Source organism: Lissotriton helveticus, chromosome 4_1, assembly GCF_964261635.1.
Source record: "Lissotriton helveticus chromosome 4_1, aLisHel1.1, whole genome shotgun sequence".
Taxonomy (NCBI): domain Eukaryota; kingdom Metazoa; phylum Chordata; class Amphibia; order Caudata; family Salamandridae; genus Lissotriton; species Lissotriton helveticus.
This window is the reverse complement of record NC_136063.1, coordinates 101477697-101501500: the sequence shown is the minus strand read 5'-3', so window position 1 is coordinate 101501500 and position 23804 is coordinate 101477697. Positions and strand designations below refer to the sequence as shown.

The window sequence follows — 23804 nt, the reverse complement described above, 5'->3', positions numbered from 1 at the left end:
AGTTCGTCGGTGAACCATGGGGTTTTTCTGCTGCCGGGTCTGCTGGGCGGGGTTCTCAGAGGGGCGAGTTCGTCCGCGCAGTTGCTGATCCACTTCGTGAGGTTGTCGGCGGCCTGGCTGGGGTTCGCTGAGCCGGCAGGAGGGTGCTGGCTCAGGGAGGCGGTGAGCTGGTCGGCTGTGATCTTGTTCCAGCTTCTTCGGGCAACCTGTTGCTGGTGGTGGTGGATCGTCGTTCTTTTGAAGGTGAAGTGGACGCAGCTGTGGTCTGACCAGTGGAGTCCTGTTGCGTGGCTGAAGGCGATGTCTTTGCTGGATGAGAAGACGGCGTCGAGTGTGTGTCCGGCGAGGTGGGTGGGGGTGGTCACCAGCTGCTTGAGTCCGAGGTTAGCGAGGTTGTCGAGCAGGGTGATGGTGTTGCGGTCGCTGTTGTTCATCGCAAATATCTCAGATTTGTGATAGCGGGTGAACATTACCAATTCAAAGTACTACGGTTTGGAGTTACCACTGCTCCCAGAGTATTTACCAAATGCCTAACAGAAGTCGAAGCCCATCTGGGAAGACAGCACATCCATATCTTCCCATACCTAGACGACTGGCTCATCAAAGCCAGCACTTACCAAAAGTGTCTCCAACACACTCAAGCTACAGTTCACTTACTACACCAACTAGGGTTTACAGTGAGTGTATTGAAGTATCATCTGCAGCCTTCCAACACACAAGCCTATCTGGGGGCCACCATAGACACTCAGAGCTCTAGCCTCTAGCCTCTCCAAAGTCAGACAGAATTCTGAGTATTCAGTCTCTTCTCACTCCGTTTCAGTCCAACCAATCGTTACCAGCAAGAGTCTTCATGCAACTTCTAGGAATGATGGAATCTTGCATCGTGATCTTTCCCAATGCAAGACTTCACATGCGCCCCCTTCAAGAATGCTTAGCAAGCCAGTTGAACCAGCGGCAGGGTCAATCGACCGATCTAGTGTTGAAAAATGGCCGCACCCATCACTCTATGCTGTATGGAGAACCCACTAAATTTATCCAAAGGGCGGCCCTTCATCGACCCTGTTCCACACACCGTGCTAACAGCAGACGTATCACTCACTGGTTGGGGGGCTCACTTACAAGATCACACAATTCAAGGGTTTTGGAGTCCAAAGCACAAAAGTCTCTATATAAATCACCTAGAACTACTAGCAGTGTTTCTAGCGTTCAAAGCCTTTCAAATTCACCTCATAGGCAAAGCTGTCCTAGTCCGCACGGACAACATGACAACTATGTACTATATACAAAAACGGGGGAGACTCATTCTTTCCAACTGTCACGCTTAGCCAAGCCATTTGAAAATGGGCTATACACCACAAGATTTATCTCCTGGCAGAGCATCTTCCAGGAGTAAACAATCGGATTGCAGACCTTCTCAGCAGCAAATCCATGAGTGGGAACTTCATCTTCAAATTCTCGTCCCCTACTTTCAGGAATGGGGATTGCCTCACATAGACCTGTTCGCCACAGCTCAAAACACAAAATACCCAAGCTTCGCCTCCAGGTTCCCACACCCACTCTCCAAAGGCAATGCCTTATGGATGAACTGGGAGGGATATTTGCTTACGCTTTTCCGCGCCTCCCACTCATTCTGCTGGTAGTTCTGAAGCTCTGGCAAACATCCCTCACACTGATTCCCATAGCTCCCACATGGGCACGTCAACCCTGGTTCACCATCCTGCTGGAGCTTTTAGTAGTTTGAAACCAAATGTTGTATCTCACATCTAGTGTCCACACTCCGAGCCATAGAAGTCAGACACAGCTCAACCTAGTGCTCTGGCTCCTGAAGTCCTAGAGTTTGGCAATTTACAGTTGCCACCAGCCTGTATGAATATCCTAAAACAGGCTAGGAGACCTACTACTAGGGCATGTTATGCAGCAAAATGGAAACAGTTTATCTATTGTAACAATAACAATACCAATCCTCTTGATGCTTCTGTGCAGAACATCATCTGTTATCTGTTGCATTTACAGCAATGTTCACTAGCCTACATCTTCATTCGTTTACATCTAGCAGCAGTAGTTGCATACTTACAAAACAGACAACATTTATATCTATTCAGAGTGCCATTGATTTAAGCCTTTATGGAAAGAATAAAAAGGGTGATGCCATCAAGGGTCCCACCTGCACCAGTATGAACTTAAACATAATCCTTACAAGGCTAATGGGTCCACCATTTGATCAATGCACAGATGTCAATTACAATTCCTTTAATTGTAGGTTGCTTTTCTCATCGCAATCACTTCACTAAGGAACGTTGGTGGACTCCAGGCATTAACTATACAAGAGCCTTTCGTTCAGCTTCACAAAGTCGGATTTCTTCTTCCAAACAATACTAAATTTCTTCCTAAAGTTGTTTCTGCTTTTAATATCAATCAGTTGAGTTACCTGTGTTCTTTCCTCAAACTGATTCTGTAGCAGAACAAGCTCTACACACACTTTGTTAGAAGAGCTCTACTATATTATGTGGAAAGAACAAAAGAATTTCGCAAAACAAAGTCGCTTTTTGTTACTTTTTTATCACCACAGAAAGGCAATCCCATATCTAAATCAGGCATTGCAAGATGGATCGTGAAATGTATTCAGACATGTTATGTGACATCGAAAAGAATCTTAATGTCCCCTAGAGCAAATGCTACTCGCAAGATAAGGGGTACTATGGTCTTCTTTGAGAATATTCCCCTAGCTGACATCTGTAAGGCAGCAACATGGTCTACACTGCACACATTCACCAAGCACTATTGTGTAGATGTGTTAGCGAGGCATCAAGCTAATGTAGACCAGGCAATACTTAAAACACTGTTTCAAACAACTGCAACAGCTACAGGTTAGCCACCGCTTTGGCAGTATACTGCTGTGTAGTCTATGCAAAGCATGTGATCTACAGCTCTCCTGCCTCGAACGGATAATGTTACTTAAAGTAAGCATCTGTTCTTGGCATGTAAAGCTGTAGATTCACATGCACCCACCCATCTCCCCGGGTACCTGTAGTTGTTACATACATACGGATAGACATCTCTATTCTACACCTACTAACTCCATTCTCACTCTCTGCAGGAAATACAGTCTAACAATGGAGGCGATGCCCATGCGCACTATCACCGAAAGGAGGAGTCACCTTACCTCGTGACTGGAAAGACTTCTTCGAAGAAAAACAACTTGCAAACATCCAGACCCAACACTAGATGGCAGGCGTATGCAAAACATGTGAATCTACAGCTCTACATGCCAAGAACAGATGCTTACTGGGTAGTAACATTATCCTTATTTGGGGCAGTATTAGGCACCCTGCAAAAGAGTGTTCACTTTGGCTGGAGAGATTCGTGAAACGACCCATTTGGTACACAAACTTCCTGAGGGAGTCCAAGCGCCATAGCAAACAACTTGGGAAAAAATGGAGAGTCGACAAAAACATCACCGAAAGATCCACATACAAAGCCACTCTCAACCCCTACCACCAACAACTACGAGACGCAAAGAAAAAGGCCCTAACTCTCATACTCGTAGCCAGCTCAATCAACTGCAAAAAGCTTTTTACTGTCTTGAAAGAGTTATCCAATCCCGCAGCTGCCAATGACTGCATCATCCCATCCCAAACCCCCTGCAAGGCCTCGCAAACTTCTTAGAACAGAAGATTGGCAAGAGCTACAACACAGTTGACTCACAGCATAACAATACAAACTCCCCTGACCAGTCGGCACCTCCTTCATCACCAACAGCTAAGCTACTGGAAGCTGTTCTTGAACAGATACCCAACTTGCAGACCATTTTCACCTCCAACTCTTAGACCGCTTTCAATCAGGCTTTCGCCCCAACCACAGCACAGACCGCCATCATTGCGACCACCACTGACATCATAGCATCCTCGACCTAGGAGAAATGGCTGCATTCACCCTCTTCGACCTATACACTGTTTTCGATCATCTGGTCTCCCACAAGTCACTCATCAGAAAGCTTCAGCACTTGGGAATCTGCGGTCTGGCCCTGAAGTGGATATCCTCCTGCCTCAAGGACAGAACTAATCTAAGCTGATGGGTTAAGCAGGCACTTTCAATGGCTTATGATTTAAATCAGTCCCCCCCCCTCTTCAACATCCAATTAAGGGACGATCTACAAGAGCAATTTCATCCTCCCTGGCAGAATATAAGGGGGTCTCTCCTAAAGACATCTGTAATGATGTCACTTGGGCTGACCCACACACTTTTGCTTTTCATGATCGTCTTCTGTTACGGGGTTCTAAGTCCACAGCTTTTGGTACAATTGTTTTGCCTGCAGTTATGAATTAATTAATAATTAACTTAAATCACTATGTGTTTCGGAATTGCCTCTTTTCCTTTTTTGACCAACTAGATCAGTTAGGTTAGCTTTGGTACATCCTCATTAGTAAGGACCAGGAGGAGGAAGACCGATGAGGAGGTAATGCTTGGATTACTTACTGGTAACCTTCATTACTGAGTTGTAGTCTTCCTAGAAACAGTCCTACATTCCCTCCCTGGTTAGTGTTACACTTACACGGTCTGGAGCACAGGATGTTGTGGGGTAAGTCCCTCATTTGCATCTAGGAATAGAGGGAGGCATGGCTCAACTTGGAGAAGTAAAATGTTAAAAAGTGATCTAAGTATTTTTTCTTGGGATGGTCTAAAGTGGAGGCAGGACCCTCATTAGTTTGACTGTGATGAGGAAGACTACGACTCTGAGTGATGAAAGATCACTGGTAAGATATCTGAGCATTACAAAAGGACGCATTCAATTTTGCTAGGCATGGGGAGACTAAGTGATTTGCACTGAATCACAGGATGTAGAGCAGATACTGAGACTCGAACATGGTTCCCCAGTTTCAAATTCAAAATGAGGGGCGAATTTTCACCCCCAAACAATCGCACAGCTTTTGTGAAGCCTCCTTTGGCTTACATTCTTTAACAGCTATTTTAACCATAGTATTCCAATATATTCCGATTATTCTTTACTTTTTCACTCAATTTTAATCAAGAGTATTGTCTGTCCACACGCGGAAAGAGAACTGCCATGTTTTCAGGTTTCTGATGCTCATTCAGTGTCCATCCGGACCTTCTCAAAGAACACGATTGAAGCAAACATCGTATGAAGCAGCGTTTATTGAATTAAAAGTCCCAATGCATTTCGGGCGACTCGCGCCCTTCGTCAGGGGTCGCTAGAAAATAAACAATAAAACAATCACTATCCCTTGCATTAACATTGTATCATGCCGTGAAAAATACACATCAAACATTAAGTAATCCATAGCTCTTGTACAGTGTGTTAATCATTGTTTCTGCATGTCAATCCGTCAAACATTACCCACAGTGTGCGCCAGTTACGTTTTATAAAAGTTTACGATGAGCCTACATACACTCGTTCCACCCCATTTTGTTGTGTAACCCTCGTCAATCTTTCGGTGTAACCCCATTCTATCTAATGCTCTCTTTCGTATCTACCCGCCCTATATTTCTCTGAATCCTCCCTCCATTCACATCTATCATAGTACTATTCAACTTTTTACTCACTTAACCCACCTCTCCTGGCTACATACATTTCACTATTACCATTTTCCATCTGCTCTATTGGTTCCCGTTAGCGTTCTAATCTCAATACTATATCCCGTTGTTAACCATTCAAAATCCCTTAAATACAGAGCCACTCTTTTCATACCTGCTTTCATAAAACGTGAGGTTTCCCATCTTGGTCTGTGTAAATCAACTGCCAGGTAAACGCCCAAATTTACCTCCCACGTGTCCCAGAATATATTAGCCCCATCCTCTTCCCATTGGCTCGCACAACTGTTTAACCACCTGGTGGTAGCGTAATCATTAGTTACTAGATGTCAAACGAACTCTAGTCCCCATAATCCCCAGTTTCAAAGCCACCAGCTCTGCCCGTTACACCACATCATCTCTACAAAGACACCCATGCCACCCACCTTTTCCGCAGTACTTTTAGCTTGTATATCGATGAAATCAGGAACTTGTCTGCTGAGTTGTATGTATCTTGTTCATGACGTTTTTGTAGATATCCTAAAACTTGCGATTTGCATAGCCTAAATTCATTGGCGAGCTTGTTGAAAAATTTAATGTGGCCTGAGGCCCAGACATTGAAGTCAGAATGTAAACCCATGTTTCAAAGCCTTCAAGCTTTACGAATTGCACCAGCCAGGAGCTGCACCATAACAGTGTCTCGCTTGTCAAGGTATTGTGCCACTTAATGCATTGTAGTGCATTGTGCCAGCACATGATCTGCAGTTTAGTTACATGGGAGATTACTGTGTAGTTGTATAGGAGGGAGCACACTTAGTGTGGCTCTACTAACTGATTATGGAGTCCTTTATTATCAAACAGCTAGTTGATAAATTAAATTAGCAGTGATGCCCAGCAATACAGTTGAATGTTTGGGGGGTCCCCAACACACCCTGGTATTCTGGGTGCATTTTGAGAAAACTGTGGTGCAATGCTGTTCCAGAGAAATCTCCTTATTAAGGACTAAAGATTTTGGAGAAATTGGGGAAGGGGATAGTAAAAGAGAAGTTCTGCAAGGTGTGCAGGAACTGCCTCAGTAACACCATGCTGAAGAGTGCCATACATCCTATGATGAACAGCTGGAGGGATGCCCAATCCTCTTGTTCTTGCTTGATGTGTGTGTGTGTGTGTGTGTGTGTGTGTGCGTGTGTGTGTGTGTGTGTGAGAGGTAATGCTTCTTTTTCTATGGTCATCTTGAAATCATTGGACTGTAGGTGCAAGTTTTTCAACTCTGAGTGCACTTGGGCCTGCTCACCCAACCACAGTGCAAGGGCCCTTACAACAAAATGTGTATGTTAGATTGTCTTATACCAATTTGGTATACGGTAACTTATCTCGAAGACCCTAACATATGGTACCCATGGTATGCTTAGAGAGTCACTACAAGTATTGCAGCACTGGTTGTACCACCCTGCGTGTGACACAGGTAAAACGAGTCTCCTAGTCAACCATTGCAGCCTGGAAGAGCAGTTTTAAACTGCTAGCCTAACTTTGCCATTTAAAGCAAAGCCAAACCTCCCTCTGCAATATGTATAAGTCACCCATATGGCAGGCTTACCGAGCCCTAAGGCGGGAGCTGCAGATTTCATGTGAAGAGTATGTTCTTGCATGTTCTGGTAGTAAAAACTAGAAACCTGGCAAAGATAGGCTGCACTGGCGTGACCTGCACTCGCTGAACCTGGTGGCTAGCAAAGAAGAGACTGTGCTTGCATGCTGTTACCTGCTCGTGGAGAGGTAGTCTCCTAAGCCCAGCCGAAGCAAGATAACCCAAGGGTCAAGTTGTCTGACCCCTTGTTAACAGCACAGGGCCACTACAGCTGAAGAAGCCTCTTGGGGCAAGTAGGTGGCCCAGAATCTTCATACCGCCGCCATGCAGCACCAGAGACCAAAACCCAATATCAAAGTTGCATCTGAGTTCACTGAACTTGGGAGCGTCATCGAAGTGCAATTTGATCGGCCAGAAGATGAGTTATCACCCAGGCAAGGATTTGCTTGTGACCGCCATACCGGGAGACTGGTAGTCCATTGGCCACTGGACTTCTGCCAGGAGGTCTTCTAGGGATGTGACCCCCTGGCCAGGACCATCTTACTCCCTCCGTCAACCGAAGAATAGCCGCAGGAAGGCCCCCATTAACCGCATCGTATCAACAGCATCCTTGAGCAGCATCATGTGTCCCGTGCATCAGGCTACACTTCCATAGGCACGTACAACAAATTGATAAAAGTGCCTGGACCTCACTGAAGAGTGTTTCACCTGCCAAAGTAACTGTTTATAAGGTCCTTGTTGTTCCCTCTGACTGGCTTCTTATCAAAAGTGGTCGCCCAACATAACTAACCAACATAACTAACCAACACAACAAGCCGAAGTTTTTGCTTAGAGTTTCTAAATGTCATATTTGTTGAAGTTGCGAATGCTTGTCTGTCATTGAGTAAATAGTGCGTATTTACTGTACCTTGTAAAATCTATATCTCCACAACCCTTTTGTGGATCTTTTTCAATGTGGTGCCTAGAAATGCAGTCTATATTTGGAAATTGGTGTAGGATATCTTGAGTGTCTTGAGCATTTCTCCAATTGTTTGGTGCTGTGTAAATGCGTTATACTTGTAACGTTATACGTTATACTTGTTCATTTGTTATACTTGTTCATTTGTTAAAGCTGTGCTTCTTAGATTCACAGCTACTCAGGGTTGAGATAGGTTTGACAAGCAAAACCTACTGGTTCTAACGGGGTTGGTAAGTGTATTACACAATGAGGTCGCACACCCTCACCATATAATATGTCTTATTTCCTCACACATAGTAGTGAGGCAATATTTTGCTTGCACCCTCTGGCTGCATCTCTTTTCTCCCGCAAAATCAGGTATTTAATGCTGCTGTCAGCCACCTTAATGCGGGTGTATTGGAGGCACTGTAGTAGGGCTTTAGTATATATATTACTAAGGTTATAGCCCAGTTTACTTCCAGGCCTGACACATCCCCAACATCTAAATAATTCTGGTGAGGGAACAGTCAGGTCGCTGCAAATAAGGCAGTAAGTGATCTCCATACAAGGATAATCTATCCTTGTCCCTAATTCACCAACGGAAACCCATAAACTGCACATTTGAGTCGCAACGATGTTACTAAAGGATCAGTTGCCAGTGCGAAAAACAGCACTCCCTTGTGCTACTCTCAGTAGGGTAAGGTGTAGATAATAATCCATTTACCCTGACATGGGGGCAGGATATAATGCCACAACATATCTGTAAAAAAAAGGACCAAAGGCCATTGTTCGCAACAGTTGGTGCAAAAAAGAGCCAATGTATGGTATTTTAAGGCTTTTATCAAGTCACAACGTCTCCAAATGAAGTTCAAGATCCCAGACCAGTGCCAGGTGCAGGCACCTGAGACATTGACGGGTACTGCTGCCAGTCATTAACCGATTTTGAATGAGGATTCAGATAACTGTGGTCAGTGTAGTCGTTGAGATTTTGACAAGCAGTATTACCTCTGTTGATGCAATAAGAACTGTATTCATCTGGGGGCCTACCTATCTTCAGCTTGACAGAAATGGTCTCTCCCCTTAAATCGTTGGGGAAGGAATCAGTTTGTAGAGCCTCCTCCAACCCTGCTGACAAAAGTAGTATTAATTGCGAGGCATATTTTGAGAGGCTGCTGCGGCCTGAAGTCTTACGTATGGGCATATCTTTTAGCACTTGTTGGACTTCTTGTTTGTAAATGCAATGATCCACTTCCAGCTTATCTTTTGTTCAGAGGAGAGGGAGGGGAAGATCATGGATTATGGAAGAGTCCAATTCGGCCTGCAGAGTTTTGTTTTGTTTATATGTAGGTACCGATCTCTATAATAACTAGCATCTGTTTCAGCAATGTTCATGCTGTCCGTGATTATTTGCTGTGGCTGTTAGAGTGCTAGTACAATCCTCTCCTCCATATCTTTTTTGGTTAGTGTAGAAAACAGGTTTTTTTTGTTGCAGTCACTCCACCTTTTGCCTGGTATTCGGTGCAACTTTGACTGAAAGTTTACTGGGTTCCTCCTAAGCAGGTCCCCAGAACCATTTTTGTTTTTCCTAAACTGTAGCTTTTGTTCCACATTTGGCAACCCCTATATGCACATGTAAGGCCCTTGCAAATGGTACCTCTTGTACCTAGGGAATTAAACCAAAAGAGGGCTCCTAGGGGCTGTTGCATGAATTGTGCTACCCTAAGGGGCCCCTCACCAAGCTCATGCAAACTACCATTGTAGCCTACGTGTCTTGGTGCAGAGAAAACCGAAGATTTACATGGCCACACCTGTGTGCCATGCCAGCAAAACACTGCATGTGGTATAGGCAAGACACCCCTTCAGCAGGCCTCGCACCCTGAAGGAAGGGTGCACTATACACCATGTGTGGACATATCTGGACGAGCAAATGTGTCCCTGTAATATCTAAGCAAAACCTTAGATATTACAAGTACACAGGGAAGCCATAACAAGTACATGGGCTAAACACTCATCATTCAGAGTTCCCCAGCATTATGATGGCTTCACAGTACTGCAAGACATTTGATACCAAACACCTCTTCTTAATAAACCCACAATGATGCCAGTGCTGGAATTATTGATAAATGTACTCAGAGGGGCCCCTTAGAGGTGTCCCCTAAAACCTACCAACTACTAGTGCGCTGACTGACCGGTCTCGACCAGCCAACCACCATAGGTGGTCAAATATTTTCCAAACTGGATGGGCATTCCGGGGTGGGAAGCTTCAAAAGGCTGCTACCTTTGTACTGTGACCCTGGGCCTCTCAGATAGTGAAGATACCCACCCCCCCTGTCCTAATCCCACTTTTGGCGGCAAGACAGGTGGGAAACTTAGAAAGATTTGGAGGTTTGCCCACATTCAGCCAGCATCACCCCTAGGGCAGGGCAGCTGATGTAGACCCTACTATTCAGATTCCTCCATGTGGTTATGGATAGAATTAGGATTCTTGGGACAGGGTTATGTCCACTTCCCACAGTAAGTGGTCATATAGAACGTGTAGAAACCCTAGAGGTAGGGAGCCCATTCACTATTACATGTCACTGTATTGTATTGTAAGCACATTTATAAAGCGGGCATCCTGGCGCTGTGATACACGTATGTTACCAATGGGGCCTACTATAGATCATAACAGAAGATTATACTGTGGGTCAAAGCCAGGTCTTAATTTTCTTCCGAAACAACATCAATTCAGGTATCGGTCTCAGTTCAGTGGGGAGACTATTTGAATTTGAAGGTAAATTTGTAGAGCGCGAATTGCTGCCCAAGGGCGTCCAAGCGCTAGAGTAACAGAGGAGACCTCGTGGAGTGGCTAGCAGAGAATTAGTGGGAAGAGTTAAAGAGGAAAGTCTTTAACTGCTTGCGGAATGATGAGAGGTTAGGGTTGGCTCTAAGATGAAGGGAAAGGGTGTTCCAGGTCTTGGAGGCATTGTAGGAGAACGTCCTGCCGCCAGTCCTAGTCTTTTTTATTCTTGGGACCTTAGCCATGAACGTCTGGCTTGAGCGGAGGTTTCTGTTGGGATGGTAGTGGGTGACTAAGTCTCGAGTAATCACAGGACCTGTGTTCCAGAAGGCCTGATGGGCAATACACATGGCCTTAAAGAGGATTCTCTGGCGAACTGGCAGCCAATGAAGGCTGGCCAGACCGGCTCTCACTGATTGCCTACGAGGAAGCTCGAGCAGTGAGCGAGCCGCACAGTTCTGCACTATCTGGAGTCTGCGTAGAGTGTAATCTGGAGCGCCAAGGTAGAGCGCGTTGTTAAAGTCTAAGCGAGACTGTATTAGGCCCTGGATAGCTACCTGCTTAGCTACCATGGGTTGAAGGGGGAGGATTTTCTTTAGCGTCCTAAGGAGGCCGAAACAGGTGGCAGAAAGTTTTGTGGCCACGCCAAATACTCTAGCCCCGTAGTTACTATTTTTGTCTTGGGTATGTTTGCAAGATTGGCTTTTGAGGAGCAGAGGCTACGTATAGGAGCATACCACCCAAACCTGTGCTGTATTGGTTTGGGCCCAAGTCCGTGTAAAGCCTTAAGAGACTTAAACTGTACCCTTTGAGCCACCGGGAGCCAATGCAACTCTGCCAAGGTCTGAGATGAAGATGACAGACGTGGTCTCATAAGGGCAAGTTTTGCTGCTGCCGCCTGGAGTCTCTGGAGCCTCTCGAGCAAATATCTCGGAGACTCCAGTAACAAGGCATTACAGTAGTCCATGCGGCTCATAATGACACTCCGGACCACTAGAGCTCTGGACTGAGTTGGCAGCACCTTCTGTAATCCTCTGATAAGAGAATAACAGCTCCCCACCAGCTTGTTGACATGAGATTCTAGGTTCAGCTTATCGTTAAAGCTGACCTCCAGATTTCGCACCGTTCCTACAGGTACCAAAGGAACATCCTTGGGGATAGGCCAAAAATTGGTTGGAAGAACCGGCAACACTCTGCCTACTCCACAATGCAATATCTCAATTTTGTCATTATTGAATTGCAGGGAGTTGTCCCTTAACCAATTAACAATTTCTCGGATACATGTGTGGAAGTTTTCCAGAGAGCCAGCATGGTCACCTTCTAAGGACAAAAAGAGCTGGGTGTCATCAGCATAATTCACCAACCGAATGTTAAATGACTTGATGATACCGATCGGCGGCCTCATATAGGCATTGAATAGAATAGGGCTGATTGAGGACCCCCGAGGTACCCTATGCTCTCTGTCAACAAAGTCCAATTGGAAAGGGGGAGGGCCACCGCCTGCCATCTGTTAGCCAGATTTTACTGCAACCATCTTAAAGCCACACCTATCCCCCCATTTCTTCTAACCTTGCTAGAATAATCACATGATTAACTGTATCGAAGGCGGCAGACAGGTGCAGCAGGATTAGAAAAGCCGAGTGTCCCCTGTTTGCACGCCTTCGCAGATCGCCAAAAGCGGTGATCAAGGCAGTTTCCGTCCCATGACCCGGGCGGAACCCAAATTGTTCATCTTCCAACTAGTTGTTGACCTCCAGGAAATGGGAAAGCAACTTGCTCCCCAGGTGCTCCACGATCTTCACTGGGTAAAGAGAAATGGGCTTGTAGCTTTTTGGGCATTTGGGATCCAAGGTTAGTTTCTTCAGAAGGGGTATTATTATCGCATGCTTCCAGTATGATGGAACCACCCCACTACCAAAGGACTGTCTGCACAACTGGCGAAGAACTGGAAAGAATTCGGAGCCTAGCTCCTTCCATATTTTGTGAGGGAGGGGCTCCAGAGGCGATCCAGATGACATTCCTGAAGCCACCCTGATAAATTCCTCATCCGAGGGCAACTCAGTGGTCCAGGAAACCTTCCTGCGTCTGTGGCATAGTCGATTGCCAGAGTTTCTGTATGCATTTTTCCCGACAGTAGTTGTACTTGCACCGGCAGCATGGCTGATGCTGTGTGCGGCCGGTGCGCGGAAGGGTGCAGACGGGCTTGCCTTTGGTGCGCCTTAGGCACACCCGCTGTGCGCGGCCACTGCCCGGTCGCTTCAGCGTGACGTTAAATGAGCAACCCTGCACAACAACTAGAGCGCTGACCCCAAAGCACGATGGGCCCACTCTAACAGGTGGACACTGTCGGGGTACAGAAGCGCTGTCAAGGTACTGTTAAAATACGGCCATTTTAAACCACTTCTTAAAACTATAATTGTTAAAATAGTGCAGATTTCAGCAAATGCAATGTAGCTCTAAAAGGAGCTAACCGCTGAAGTCCCTCTGTTCAGGTCAAATAGCGAGTATCACTTCCTGTAACGCTTATAAATTTAGTATTTAGGAGGTACCTCTGAACCTAAGAACTTAGATTCGACGTACCAACACAAAAAAAGATGAAGAGTCACGGCTTGGCGGAACTGCAGCAGAACTTTGGAGTGAAGCCCTGCTGTCTTCAGCCCTCTTTCAACATTCGTGACCGAGTGACTCGTCATTCGAGCTGGAGCACTGCCAAAGTCTTGGGTAGCCTGCCAGCACTGAATCAAATTCCGAAAGTCTCCCTTGGAGTAGAGGTGCTACTCCCCTGCAGTCCCCAGGCCCCCGACAGTGGGAATGAAGTCTACCGCCTTGCAGCTCTGCAGCCCAACCAACCCCTCAGACAAACAGGAGGAGATACGTGTGCTCTGGAAGGTTAGATCGGTTTCCCCCACGGAGTGTGAAGGCACCAGGACCAACTGGAGCTGTTGGGCACAAACCCATAGAGTACCGAACGCCAACCATGAGTATCCAGTCTGGACCCTCACTGCACCAGGACCAAGCAGCCGTTGAGGGACATCTGCATCACTGAGCCCCATTTCAAGAGTTTCCCAACTGCCTTGATTTTGTCTCTACCAGCTGTTTGTCCCTGACCGCGAGGTGCATCTTTGCACACTCAACCCAGCCAACCAAACCACTCTGCTCCCTAACTTTTCTTCACGGCTCCTGACGAACCGGTTGCGCAACCGCGCTCTACGACCCCTTATGACTTAATGCCCCCATTTGGGATCTCTTGGACTTGCCCACAAATCCCCCTGTGTAGCCTCTTTACAGGTGGACTCTCTTCTCTGTCCAAGACCTGCATAGCAGTTTAAAATGGCATGGGACAATTTTCTATTTCAAATATGCTATTCGCGGTGTCATGCAAAAAGCATGTCACAATAATTTCCACAATGATTTAATACAGCCTAGTTAACCTATCAAAATATTAAGAGCTTATTTTAGGGATCGTGGTTGTAGAGAGACTGTAAACGTTTGGTAAAGGTGCCTAATGCTAGGTCTGTTGAAAGAGTGTAGTACAAAGAAACAGACAAGTGCTCCATGGTTAATGGCGATCAAAAACCTCTACGAATCAAAGGTTGAGAAAGCCTCAGCTCTTCAGAATTCGCTGTATGGCTGCTTCAATTCCCTTACAACATGAGTCTGGTTAAGTCTGTAATTCAGTATAAAGAATGCAAGTTAATTATATGGCATTCTTACCAATTGATTCTTAATGTGAAAGCCCGGAAGCAAGCTCTGCCTACAAAAGAGACATCACAGCACACCACCAACTCATCAAATCCACAAAGAAAAACTTAATCCAGGACAGAATCCTCTCCAACGCCCACAACTCCAAGGAACTCTTTGCTATCATACAGGAATCTGCCAAACCCAACAGCATAACAACCGATGTCCCTTACTCCCAAGACCTCTACAACAAACTCAGCTCTTTCTTTCACTTCAAGATCAGGACTCTCTACGACAACTTTGACAACCAAGACCACTGCACTGCCCCAACCTCCACCCCAACAATGCCATCCTACAGACCCTTCTCACCTGGACCCCTCTCACCGCAGAAGACACCTTAAAGACAATGAAGAGCATCCACTCCAGAGTACCATCTGACCCCTGCCCGCTACACATCTTTCACAAGGCCCCCACTGCCATCGTACCAGAGCTATGCCGAACTATCAACTGCTCCCTTGAGACAGCCACATTCCTTGACAACTGGCAGCGTCCCGAAGTCTGCCCCCTCCTTAAGAAGTCCTCCCCAGACCCGACGGACCTCAAGAACTTCAGGCCCATCTCACTGCTTCCTTTTGCTGACAGTCATCAAAAAGGCCATTCGTACCCAGCTATCACACTTTGTAGAAACCAACAACATCCTAGACACCTCTAAATCTGGATTCCATAGCAACCACAGCACCAAGACCGCCCTCCTCACTGCCACCGACTACATCCGCGCCCTCTTAGACCAAGGCTATAAAGCAGCTCTCGTCCTCCTGGACCTATCAGCAGCCTTCAACATAGTCTCCCACCACACACTAGCCACCACACTCCACAACGCCGGCATCCAAGGAAGGCCTGGATATGATCTTTCCTCTCAGGCAGAACACAGAGAATAAGACTTCCGCCCTTCATCTCAGACCCGACCGAGATAAAATTCAGAGTGTACCAAGGATCCTGCCTCAGCCCCATACTCTTCAACATCTACACTGCCCCCCTTCATAACCATCGTCCGAAACCATGGGCTCAACATGGTCTCCTACGGCGAAGACACCCTCTCCTTCACCAATGAACCTGCCATAACCAGGCACATTTTTCAAGAAGAGATGAAAGCCGTCCCAACCTGGATGAAGAACAGCTGCCTGAAGTTCAACTCTGATAAAACAGAAGCCCTCATCCTTGGCTCCACCCCTCTGCATGGGACGACACCTGGTAGCCCCCTGACCTCAGAAACCCATTCACCCCAACAGACTATGCACTCAACCTTGGGAGCATCATACTCGACATTTCACTCACCATGAACTACCAGATTAACGTTGTATCCTCCGCATGCTTCAACAGCATCCGTATACTTTGCAAGACGTTCAAGTGGATCCCCCCCCAAACTCCTGGAAAACCGTCACTCACGCACTAATAACTAGCAGACTGCACTACAGTAATGCCCTCTAGACAGGAATTAACAAAAAACTCCTTTGCAAACTCCAGACCATCCAGAATGCCGCAGCCAGATTTTTTCTCGATATCCCACAGCACAACCACCGCACCCAACACCTCGGTGACCTTCACTGCCTCCTCTTAGAAAGAAGAATAACCTTCAAGCTGCTAACACACACCTACAAGGCCTTCCATTACACCTGACCCCAATACTTCAACAGCCGACTCTCCTTCCACGCCCCCAAGAGAAACCTCCGCTCAGCCGACCTCTCCCTAACCACCGTATCACGTTTTTACAGGACCAGAGCAGGTGGAAGATCCTTCTCCTACCTCGCAGCCAAGACTTGAAACAAACTTCCCCTTCACCTCTGTATGAGGCAGACACGGCACAAATTCAGGAAGGACCTCAGGAATTGGCTCTTCGAATGACCCCAACGGAGCTGCTCACACCCTCCCCCAATGCCTTGAGACCCTCACGGGTGAGAAGTGCACTTTACAAAACTGATTGATTGATTTTATTGATTGTGTTGGCCATTCTGGATGCCTATGGTTGACAATCATAGACTGACTGCATGAATGCAGAGGTCACAGAATCAACATACAGAATTATGGCAGACAGGTAAGGCATGTGTGATGGGAAAGCTTTTTGTTGGAACCATGCCATGTTTCTCTGTGCTAATTTTTAGGAAGTAAAGGTGTTACTAGAGGCCACATGAGCTACCCCGAAGACCGCATGTCATGAATATAACTAGAAGTAGGCCCACCCCAGATTGACATCCTTTTCCGTGGATTGTCCTTCATTTGTATCCGATGTCCACATCTGCCTCTGGGGTTTCACAAAATTGTGCCTTGATGGCAGCTTGACCCACAGCTTTGTCTAGAACATCAAGACCTAGTCTAATTGTATAGCTCTTAGATTTTGCTTACCGGCCAAAAGCATTGTTTCTGCTGCTGGATGTTGTCTGGAGTTAACACCACTCTATTGGACTATGAGGTCACCTTGCCCAGTCACTAAGAATTGCGTCCCTGCCCATGTAATTGAGTAGTCATATGTTGGAGAGGACAGAGTTCCAGGAGGTGGCCTGTGTTTCAGGGAACAGTGAGCTATTTTAATCACAAAAACATTGTGAGGGCTCCTCCAGAGGTATACAGCCTTTTAGTGAGTAATTGTTCTCACCCAAGAAGTTTTTTTGACAGTCAAGCCACCACCTTTGTTTGCCTTGGGTAGAAATCCACACTGTTCATAGTGAGGAGGATGGATGGCCTGTAGTCGACTGCCTCACTGAGCCACTAACTGGGACCGCTGATTGCTGTAGCTCAATTTTCTGTACTAGGACTCGCCTGCCTGAATGCTCACTCATTCTGGGTCTCAGGGCGTGTCTCCACCAGCAGCTGCTGCTTTGCTCCCCATCTCTCTTACGTGGGGCACTTACCAGCCACACAGACCTATCTTTTTATCCTGCCCACATACTTAGATCCTCATGGGGGCGGCTTCCCATGACGACAGAGGTATTTAAAGGTGGTGATATCTTGTCTCCTCCTGTGCCAGCATTATCCCTTTCACAGCCATTGATATTCCAGTGATCCTGGAACCTCATCTCTGGCAGGTTGGACTTGTGGGTCAGGTGCCCCAGCACATTTGTGTATGCATCTACAATCACGTCCGTCTCTCAACTATGTAAGGGCCTAGTCAAGAGTCTCACTTGGCTTGGATTGAGAATAGGGCCTGGCCTTGGGATTGCGTCAATATGACTACATGAGAACTAGTAGAAACACTGTTTGGGCACCACAGAAGCAGGCAGGAGGAAAATATCAATTTGTAAGTTTCCCTATGAATGGAGCCAGGTCAATGTGTGCCTATTATCTTGGCTCACCTGCCACACTTGCTCTATAATCCTGTTTTGAGCATCTTTAAATGTGTTGCTGTTTATTCTGTATTTGGATTCCAAGATGGTGGATTCATTTTAGACCCAATTACTTGAATTCATCTAATGAAACATTTTCCCTGGTTGGCAGATTAAGTCATGAGGTGTCATTTTGATTTCTTTGTTCATCTTCTATCTCCTTCCAAATTTCCTATCTTCCGTGGGAACATAAACCTGGTTTCTGCATTATTATTCATGCATGCACATTCTAAACCTATGTTCTCCTGTGACATAGATTTGCTTGCTTTGAACTGGCTTCTCATGATCAAAAGGACTATAACATTAATTGTTCTGTAGAGTGTCTCTTGACAAGCAAAATGTACCCACATCTTGCTAGTGAAGGATGTCTTGTCCTTTCCACCAAAATAGGGGGACAACATTGATGCCCTTCCAAAGGCAAGCCCCGGTTGCAGTGGTGTTACTTTCTGGGAAAATCTTTTAGTAAAGGCTGGTTTTGGAAAAGGCAGTTCTGTTTGCTTGAACCCTTTGCATCTAAGTGTATTAAGTCATACGGTCATTTTCCCATCCATTTGGGAAAGGGAAAGAGCATGATGATGTGGTAGTTGGAACAATTTGTCTTAGAGATGATTCCAGCACTCCAAGTCTGTGCTCTTCCTCCTTCAAAATACTGAGCCAGACACCCCCTCTACTGGCACATCCTGGACATCAACTTTTATTTTGTAGCAACAAATGTGTAAACTGTGTGTTTGGTGATGCACAGCTTTAGACTTCTGGCTTGCATAGGTACACTCATACACAGGCTTACATAAGGTGTCAAAGGCTAAGCTCCTTTTAAGAATAGGGTTAATTTCTGGTATATGTAATTCCCAACCAGTTGTGAAGGCAAGAGAGCGTGGATTAAGAGTAGGGTGAAATCACAATAACGGAAATGATCTTTCTCTCCATCCCAAAGAATACTTGTAAACTGGATCTGCCTTCTTTAGACTTTTTGAGAATTTCATTTCTGGTTACCAAAGAAATTGTATTCTCTTACAAAAGAAATCAGACTTTTCTCAAGAGAAAGGACAGTGAGCATATAGGTCACCTGTCCAAATTGATCTGTCCATGTTTGTACCATTTTACATTGTGTTAAATAACTTTATGCGTACTTGTAGACTCAAGAAATTGCTGCGAGAGTCGTCTGAAGTTAAAGAAATTGATTTCAGAATCCGTTAAGCAGTTCATTATGTTTAAGATCATCTGGAGCGGTCTAAACAGCTTTGTGGTCTGTGGGTTGTTGACTATTCTGATTATGTTCCTTTCAGACATAATTTGCAGAATGGTATAAGGTTAGTAGTCAACATAAGTATCTCGACTGACCTTTTCATAGAAATGTCCAATTCTGCGTTGTTGCATTTTATAGATTTCATAACATGACCGTTGTTTTGCATCTCTTTCAGCTGTTCAGATGGAGAATAAGAAAAGCCTGATTTTGGCATCCATGAAACTTCCTCTCCAAGATGGCAGCAATAAGGTACATTATTTTCATGAAATTTAAGGTATTTGATATAGTGCATGGAGTAGCAATGAGAGGCTTTACAAAATGTTGTTTGTCTTCAGCAAGCACCTGAAACTTTTCTACAGTTCAGAGAAATGCATGGGTGTGGCATGTGCAGTACTGTAGTCAGCTTTCCCTACATGCCAATACTGCAGCAATGGTATATCTAACGCTTTAGTTTATGTTCTTCTCTCCTACTCCATATCGGTCTCCTAGAGTTGATGTCGGAACACCTCACTCAAATCTTTTCATGTCAAGCTCTCTTAATTCAGAGAGACACCACCACAGCAAACCATTATCCGAACCAACAGGGAGGAATTTTCTCCAGAGTTCTGTTTCTTGAGTGTCAGACTATTAGGTATGCCCTGATTGCCAATAGTCTGCATATTAAATCTCCCAGGAGTTCTAAATTCTGAAGCAGACTGCTTCCGCAGGATAAAAAAAAACACATGGGTGTTTACATTTGTAAACATATTTTATTTTGCTTTTGTCCTGAGTAACATGCTATATGAATCTATAACATCTTGAACATTGAAGATGTTCCAATGTAACCCATCCTTTCCCTAACACTACCTCTTCATTACATTGTCTGTACATCGAAAGCAACATGAAATAAATCATTGTAGTACTAATATTTACCCCTTGGAGCAGTGAATCGAGCATCAGATTCTCCTGCTCATGCAAGGGTTTCTGGATTATTAATGTGTTAGTGCCCAGAGCCTACTTTACTATTCTCCAAACTCATCTTGTCTAGTATGTTCTTACTGTCAGATCTTTAGTCCAGATCTCTCTTTTCCGAATGATCCATGAAATCTATTTTTAAAAAATGCATCATTTCTGTCCAGGACTCTATATCTGTTTCTGCCTTTTTGTCAATCCTGACCTCTTTCATTCTACTTGTTTCTGTTATTGCCTATTCTATAACATCCCTTATCCATGATGGTGTTGGAGCTGTAGAAGGCAACCAGTGTATCGCAAGTGTGTGCTTAAATAACAGCAACACCAATAATGAAAATTTGTGTTAAATCTTAAGATTTTTTGGGTCTGGGATTAACAGTGCCAGATCTTGCCTTCCAATTTAAGTTTTGTTATTCTGTCTGTCCTCTTAATCATTTCATCACGATAACTTAAGAAGAGTTTGCATGACCAAGCCATATACAAAAATGTTCCATCAGACGCTACGAATCAAGATGGCCGCGTAAGCTCCCGGCTCCGCCGACCTCCGCCAGCAGCTCGATTATCCTGTCTTTCATCCTGCCCTTACACCTGATTTCCTTGTCTATGAAGGTCTACTGATTCCGGAGGTGCACTCCCGAGATTTCTACCTTATCGGCTGGCGAAGACACGCCGTGTTTCCATTCTCGGCCTAACAACGTGTGGAAGCCGGGGCCTCGATTTCTGGACTACCCGAGTCAGAGTTGAACAACATCGGCCGTGAGACCTGGACTGAGCCCGGTCTCCCGAAGAGTGCCTGAATTGTTGATTTTTCCTGACGATCCTTTGACCGATCCATCCCCGGGACACGCCATCGTGCTACGCCGATTGCTGTGGTGGGGGCCCGGTGCCCGGAGACCTAGCTACCCCCTCGGGGTCGACGGGCCGGGGTCCTCTCTGCCGGCGACGGTGTGTTCTATAAGACGAGGAGCGCCCATTATTTGTGATCGGATTCGCGTGGCCTGTGACTCCGGGGTCCGAATCCGGCTTTGTCTCCTACTGAGAGGGGATGGAGCGGACGGAGGGCACGCCATCGCTACGGGCCGTTGTGGCCGTCATTGGGGCGCTCCATTCGCACACAGTCGCTGTGTTCCGGACACTGATGATGAAAGTGGACGGTATCCTGGAATCTGGGATCGACACCTCGTTTGGTTTCCAGCTGGAGATGGTACCAGCGGTGCACTGCATCTCAGAGGTCGAGGTCCCTGTGCATAACCCGGAATTTATGAATCTTGATGGTTCCCTATTACCGGCGAGCCAGCCAGTACTTCTCGCTAGCGTCTTTTGCCTGACCCTGCTGCCACATATCACATCTGTGGACGACCTTCCATGTAGCCACGATTTCCTTGTTGATGGTTTCGGATGCTCGCTGTTCTTGGACATCCTTCCTACTTCGAGCCATGAACTTTTATCCTGTTTTCGATCCTCTTATGCTGAAAAGAACTTTTGTGGACGCTTTGCCTTTTCCATCAAAATGGCGGCTCGAGTGGCAATGTCTCTTCTGACGGACCGTACTGGCCAGGGCTGAACTCTCTCGCTGGGTTTCGACATGCTAGCTTTTCGTAATGCCGGGGTTGTGCCTATATTGTGATGGGAATTGGGTGGCTGTTGTTTATCCTCCCTTGACTGGTTTGTATCATTGCTGAATATTGATTTTATCATGTCTCCGGGTGGTCGCTGTTGGCGGGGGGTATGGGAGACCGGGAGTGTGTCTGCTTTCTCCTCCTCCGCTTTTTCTTTTCCCTTAGGGAAGCTCTTGGGCGACAGGCACACTGCTAGTGGGGTTAGGCCGTAGCCATTGCCGGGGTGCAGGGCGGGGGGTTAGGGGTGGGGTTTTTTATTTTGCCTTTTTTATGTTCTATGGCCCCTTTTCTTTTCCCCTTTCCTTCTACGAGAGATGGGCTGTTTATCTTTCGCGAATCCTTTATTGTCCAGGTGTCTTCGCTGACTCAATTATCCTGTAGCATTGTGGACGAGGTCGCGCGGGTGGGATTGCTTTGCTTGACTCATAGATCGCCTATTTACTGTTTCTGCTATGCGTTCCTGTTATGGGCCTTTTACTTCCTACAGTGATTATTGTTTGTATAATTCCCCCACCTGATCCTTCTTCTGTGTTTTATTGCGAAGCACCTGATGTTTGTATTGCCTACTCTTGTCTTACTGTTAAATAATAAAAATATATATAAAAAAAAAATGTCCCATCATCTTCCCCGCACCTAGAGCAGTTTGAGGACCTGTCTGCTTATATTTTGTGTAGACGTACAAGGTTATATATATTAAGTGTGATGTAGAAAATGTAACTGTTTCAAATTAAACCTGTTAATGGAAACCTCTTAAACCATGACTCTGTACGTATACCAATCTTAGTCAAAGATAGATCCCTGCCTTTCATCTTCCTATCTCTGACCCGCACACAATATGGGCAAGGTTCTGTTATACATCAGAGACTGGTAGAGGCAAGATACTGAACCCCCTTGAGGCATAACACCTAGTGAGGCCAATGACTGTGATGTTGGTGAGAAATCTGTTCATATCTCCATAGTTATGTTCTTAATTTTGGCGTTTTGAAAAAATCAACCTGTATCTAGTTCTAACATCTCAAATGCATCTTTGAATGTAAAAAACAGAGTTATAGAATATAAATCTCCTAACGTTTACCAATCCCCCACTTACCCGCAAGCCATAGACCTCGCCTGATCTTTGCCAGAAAAGGGTTTAAGTCACCATATATTTAGAGTTATTATTAAAGAATTTTGTACCGCGCACGGTTACCCAGGGGCATCCCAGCGCTAATAGAGAATCAGAGCAAGCAGCCTGTATGGAGCAGAACAGAAGCTGAAATTATTCTGGGAATAGGTAAGTTTTGAGAAGTTTCCGGAACCTAAGCAAATTTGGTTCAGATCGTAATGAGAGTGGGAGAGAGTTCCAGGCGTAAGCAGTATGGATAGAAAAACTCCTGCCACCTGAACGGGCTCTCCTGATTCTCTTTATCTGAAGGAGATGTTTGTTGTCGGAGCGTAAAGCTCTAGTGGACTTATAGGGCCGAATCATGTCCTTCAGAATAGCTGGTCCTTTCCCCTGTATGCTCTTATGAGCAATACAGAGGGCCTTGAAGGTCACTCTCTCTTTGACAGGAAGCCAATGGAGTGCCTTTAAAGCAGGTCTAGCTGACTGCCTGGCCGGAACGTTCCGCAACAGCCTCGCTGCTGCGTTCTGCACTTGTTGCAGGATCTTGAACGTTGACTCCGGTGCTCCGAAAAAGAGTGCATTACTGTAGTCCAGGCGTGAGATGATTAGACCTTGGACTAACAGCTTCCGGGAGGGTTCAGGTAAGAGGGGTAGAACCTTACGGGCCGATCGGAGCAGTCCATAACACACGCCAGCGGTCTTCTTGGCGTGTGTCCTAAAGGACAGATCAGGCTCCAGCCAGACCCCCAGGCTCTTTATCTCCTTCTTTGGGTCAGGCGGGGTGCCCATGCAGTTGGGCCAGCTGCTCGGCGAGAGGGCAAAATTTGAGTGGCCCAAGATCATCAGCTCCGTTTTTGAGCCGTTCAATTTGAGCGATGACCTGGACATCCAGTCAAACACCTCTCTTAGGCATGAGTGGAGCGTCTCAGGCTGTTTCTCCAGCTGTGTCAGACCCACCACTAGCTGAGTGTCATCAGCATAGCTTATGGTCTTAA

The 23804-nt window shown here is 45.9% G+C and overlaps 1 protein-coding gene across 5 annotated transcripts in view; it reads left to right on the top strand.

Moving 5' to 3' along the window:
• Window positions 1-23804, top strand: part of MROH1 (maestro heat like repeat family member 1) — a 2054050-nt gene that overhangs the window by 606635 nt on the left and 1423611 nt on the right. For all 5 annotated transcript variants that reach the window (XM_078686516.1, XM_078686513.1, XM_078686514.1 and 2 more), the window contains one exon: window positions 19310-19383. In XM_078686516.1, the coding sequence (XP_078542642.1) occupies window positions 19310-19383 (74 nt within the window). The remainder of the gene's footprint in view (window positions 1-19309; window positions 19384-23804) is intronic.